Raw genomic sequence first — 5325 nt, forward strand, 5'->3', positions numbered from 1 at the left:
ATATAAAAACGGTTGCCTACGTGAAATCTGGAACGGCCACAATGTTGAAGAGATCAAGATCGTATTCACGACCAAAAACCTGTTTACAAAAAGAGGAAAACGGACAGCAAACGGGGTGAGTTGATTATTGACCAAATAGACGTCAAAAGGTCGATAAGATCATGCAAAGAACTAACTTCTTCATCCCATTTCATGGCGGCTTTGAGAGAATACATGGCGTGTTCCGTCTTGGGAAGATCTTGTGCCGGGGTCCATATTCTCAGGGCAACTTTACGACCCGAACACGTTATGAAAGTGTCGTCTCGGCTCTCTAACTGTCCAGCAACTAAAGCGAAAAGATAGCATGGCTTCTTGAACGGATCTTCCCAAAGAGCAAAATGCTTGCCGCCCTGCAATGAATTCAAATCAATGTCGGCCGATTGTGATACGAAAATGCAGATTCGCGAATCTCTTATAGGGTGTGTTTGGTACACTGGACAGGACAGGACAAAACAGGGATCATTGTCCCATGTTTGGCAGGACTTTTATGTGGAACAGAGTAGAACAGGCATGTCCCACCAGCACCCCGTTGAACAAGGTGAAACAAATCTTTATTTTACCAATATAACCTCAAAATAAAACTTAATTTTGTTCTAAAACATCAAATACGCCTCCCTCTTTACATTTTATTCATTCTTTAAATTTCATTCATTGTATTTTATGATCTTTAAACTTTCACTTTACTCTCCTCAAAATATTATTTGTGTACGGTTTCAGTATTATAACTAGTTTATGTAATTTATAAACATTAGTAACAGAAAAATAATATAGGAAAAGTATCAAATAAAATTTTGAAAACTACATAAACTTTTTATTTTGGTGTCATTTTAATCGTCTTGACAAAAACTTTCTAATGATATATCTTGTTATAAGAAATATTTATTTTATTATAATTTAATAAATAACATAAATTAATAAAAATATATAAACTCATTAGGGGTACATTGGTCATTTATTTGTTTTGTCCAGTCCAGTTCCGTCTCACCAAACGCACCTAAAGGTGGGAGGTCATGATCAAGCCAACAACGAAAAAATTTATAAACTAAACCAAACCAGACAGCCCAATATATCYCAGATCACGGTTTGGTGGTCGGCGGTTCCAAATTTCATAAACCAACAGTTTTGGTTCCGCCCCATGAAACGGCACAAAACCGATCAAACCGAACCGAGTTTGGCACTAACCGATAGACACAACACACAAAAAGAAAAACCTCTAGGTCTCCTTGCTCGATGAGGTTTCCATTAGACAACAACACCGGGTACAATGACTTGTCGGCCTCAATACGACAAGTATATTTCGCCATAATATCAGGACGATCCTGAAAAAGAAAATGCGAACAAATTTAGAAAACGAGTAAAAAGAAGAACAAGAAAACAAATCAACAATCAGTTCAAGTGAACCTGATAAAATGTTATCTTCCGGAAACCTTCTGCTTCACATTGTGTACAGAAATTACCCGAAGACTTGTAAAGACCCTGATTCAACGCAATTTTGATTATTAAATGACAATTTCACCCTTAATAATAAAGAGAGTAATGAATTTCTCTATCTCGTAATTAAGGGTAGAATTGGAAATGGTACAGAGTAGCCGTTTTACCTCCAATGATGTGTTCTTCTGTGGTAAAATCTCGGTGAGAGTTTCCAAGACAAAATTCCCACTTGGAGGCGATGTGAGAATAAGATGTCGTGAATCCACATGAAAATCTCCCATCTGAAAAAAAAACCGTACATTTAGCCTTAGCATGTGAAACCCGATTAAAAAGAACCATCAAGACTCAAACTTTGCAAACCTTCAGCTCGTTGCCATTAACTTTAACCGAAACCAACTTGAGATCAGTCCCATTCAAAACCAATGGAGACCCGGCACCTGTTCAAAACGATATCCATCCCCAAAAAAATTAACAAAAGAAAGCAACTCTACTATATATTCCAAGTGGGTGAAAACTGAAAACCGAAAATCGCAAAACATACCATCAACTCTAGGAGCGACGCTGATTTTTGCTGACACGATTGTTTTTTCCTCGCCCAACGAAAAACTCAGATCCACCTGATTTCACAACTCATTAGCGCACATAGCCAAACCAAACGAACCCAGTATACCCCACCTGAGGTGGTGGGGTCCAGGAGAGTAAGATGTATGCAGACCTGACCTCTATCCCAAAAAAGTAGAACTGTTGTTTCTAATTATAATTTATAAATCCTAAAAATAACCCAAATTTCAGTTGAACCAAGTACAAACCGTATCGAAGTAGTAATCTGGTAATTCGTAATCTTTTAGGAAGATCTCTTTAGGAGCATCCATATTCGATTCTTCAACCGACTTTGGCAAAGAATCTGTTGCCACGGAACGAACGAGTGTTCTACTGGTTTGATTTGTTCTCTGAAGATCAAACATGTATCGATTATCAAAAAAAAGTCAACTCGTTTAAGGACTGAAATCATTTAACAAAATGGTTCAAGTGTAAAGACTAACCGACAAMGAATGGTATGGAAATCGGCAGCTCCTATGTGTAATCTGCTAAACAATAATAAACCACAAGTAACGTTCAACATTAGTTAATGAGAGATTGTTAAGCTCGGAAAACCGTTTGAATAGAACTAATGCAAACCTCTGAATTATGATAATGCCGGTATTTAGAGATGGTATTTGCAAATTTTGCAGATGGAAGACGGGAAGTAGCTTGAAGCTGCAACGTTTCAGTCGTAAATGTAAGAATTCACGTGAAATGCTTTACAACACACTTTAATCATTAAAATATCAGCCGACTGATACAAAAAATAACAAATTGGGAAAGAAAGAAAAAAGAACAAATCTTGTGTGAAAAAACCCGTATGGACATTGGCATAACTCTCTTTGATGGGTGAATTGATTCACAAATTATAACAGAAACATTTATATAGAAAGCATTCCGAAATCACCATATTTGATTTTATTCTTTTGGTATAATGGGCACGTCTTGACTAATCCAATGGGGCCCTAAAGATAACAGCCAAGAAAATCCATAGTGGCACATATGAGACTCGAACCATTGACCTAGAGAGAGGAGCCACAAAGGGGTTGTTTAGTTGGTTTCCCATTAAGTCCTGTATGGATAAAGATGTTTGTGTGGATTAATCTGTCTGTATAGATTGGGAAGATTTTTGTTTGGAAGGGATTTTTCGTGGATGAAAGGAGCGTCTTATATAACTGGGAGGGCAGGTTTGAATAAAACTCGGCTTTCCGCATAAAGCTCCCCCCTAGAAGCTTACTTAATAAGCCACTTTCTATATCATCAAGCCACCACCAAACAGTCATGTATAGCTGACTGCATAAGCTGCGAGTCTCATTAAGCTGCGAATAAATAGGCCCAAACCTGTTTGTTAGCAACTTACTGAGCTTAATGAGACTCGCATCTTATTTGATCGGATATACATGACTGTTTGGTGGTGGCTTAATGATACAGAAAGTGGCTTGTCCAGGAAGCTTCTAGTGGGAGCTTTATGCAGAAAGCTATGTTTTTCCAAATCTGCCCCTCCCAACTAAATAACACACTACTTCTATCTACAAAAAAACCCTCCCAAACAAAACCTTCTCAATCTATACAAACAACTTAATCCATACAGAACTTCATGGAAAACCAACCAAGCAGCCCCTCGACGGCTAGTTCAACCAACAAATAAAAACCAGGCCTTTGGCTCCTTCCCATAGGAAGCCATTTTGAGCCACAATCCTATGGCATTAGTCGAGATGCACGCAAAAAGCCCGACACCCACGGCTAAAGAAAAACCAACCCTATTGCATCAAGACTCTTTGGCTTTGCAATCGAACGATTTCCATTACATTTCTGCAAGAACCATATTCCTAATGACTCAAACCCACGAAAAGAAACCTTAACTTCTCCAATTAACACAAACTTAACCACTCTTCAGTAACAAAAAGTCATTAATCTTTACAAATCACGATCTTGGAAGCATGATTTGGTAACCTAAACAACATAAAAACACAGCTAAAATACACAAAGAATCAATAGATGGTATTTGGGGTAATCACATGAGCAGATGAAATCAAACCCAAGAGACAAGTCCTCGGCAAGCTCGAACCTTTGCATGGAACAATCAATCGAGCCATCATCAACTAATCAGATTCCAATATACCCACCCAGATGAAAACGATTACCCCCTTTTAAAAACCCTAAATCACTCGATCGAGTGTGAGTAGGGTTACGATTTGGGTGTTTTTCTTATAAGGGTTGTGATACAAGATAGGGTTAATTTGAAATCATGGCCAAGAATAATCAATTAAAAACAGATAAATGAAAATGAAATTGAAAATGGAAATGGAAATTACCTTTGTTTGATCTGAGTGATGAAAACCAGATAGCCTTCAGAAAAACCTAAGATGAAACAAAGGTATAAAGAAAAAGGCCCAAAGAGTGGATATTTAAAGTGTTGATGATGATAGCGTATGGATACTTATTTGCCAGCTTCATAGATTCGAAATCGAATTGATTATCTCTTACTTTTCTTGATTAATCAGTTCTTTTCATATTCTTTTGTCTTTTTTTAAGATAATTCAGATCAAAATAAGTTTAATTTTAAGTAATATGTATCAATAAGCAGTATGATGTAACATAGCCTGCAAAAACAATCGGACGATCTATAGTTTCAGTATGATGTAACAAAGCCTGTAAAAAAAAATTGGAATTACCCTAAAAAATGTGCATCAGGTCTTGAGATATTACAACAAAACTAAAATCGAAGGAAAACCAAAAAACGATAAATTAAATCAAACTAATATAATCTGATTAAAGTGTCGTTTACCAAATGCTTATCCAGGTCTGGGTAAGCGTTTATCAAGTCAATTTACTTTACCGGGTGAATATGGCAAAGACTAAGAATCTTACCCGGTAAGAACAGAAGCAAGAAGCTCGAGTCTTACCCGGTAAGTGAGAAAAATGACTTTTACTATGGTTAGCGCTTACCGAGATAAATTGTTGCATACGATGCGTTTTAGTGAATAAAATCTTGTTCGATAAGTAAGCAATAGTATTTGAATTTTACTGGTAAGTGCTTACCGGGTAAGTGTTTAAGTAAACGGTCGTTTTTATTTATAAAACCAAATTTTATAAATATCTTGATGGAAAAGATGATTTTTAAATAAACATTGAACCAATAATAAATACTAGAAGGATACTCGTGCAATCTAACAAGATATATTTCGATTTTATTATTTTATTTTATTTTTTGTCCATTATCGATATAATACGGTTTTATGTAATTTTGAAAAAATAATAATGTTTTTATTT

At 36.3% G+C, this 5325-nt stretch overlaps 1 protein-coding gene across 1 annotated transcript in view; it reads right to left on the minus strand.

Annotated features, from left to right (window-relative positions):
- The window catches only part of LOC112529567 (puromycin-sensitive aminopeptidase-like), an 11900-nt gene extending 7546 nt beyond the window's left edge, over positions 1–4354 (minus strand). The window contains exons 1-11 of the mRNA XM_025140889.1: positions 4071–4354; positions 2650–2727; positions 2514–2555; positions 2280–2420; positions 2012–2087; positions 1831–1907; positions 1638–1751; positions 1441–1515; positions 1251–1358; positions 177–389; positions 21–79 (exon numbers count right to left, since the gene is read on the minus strand). Of these exons, the coding sequence (XP_024996657.1) occupies positions 21–79; positions 177–389; positions 1251–1358; positions 1441–1515; positions 1638–1751; positions 1831–1907; positions 2012–2087; positions 2280–2420; positions 2514–2555; positions 2650–2727; positions 4071–4151 (1064 nt within the window). The 5' untranslated portion in view covers positions 4152–4354. The remainder of the gene's footprint in view (positions 1–20; positions 80–176; positions 390–1250; positions 1359–1440; positions 1516–1637; positions 1752–1830; positions 1908–2011; positions 2088–2279; positions 2421–2513; positions 2556–2649; positions 2728–4070) is intronic.
- Between the last annotated feature and the right edge of the window lie 971 nt (positions 4355–5325).

This window comes from Cynara cardunculus (assembly GCF_001531365.2).
Source record: "Cynara cardunculus var. scolymus isolate 2C chromosome LG 16, CcrdV1, whole genome shotgun sequence".
In the NCBI taxonomy this organism is placed as follows: domain Eukaryota; kingdom Viridiplantae; phylum Streptophyta; class Magnoliopsida; order Asterales; family Asteraceae; genus Cynara; species Cynara cardunculus.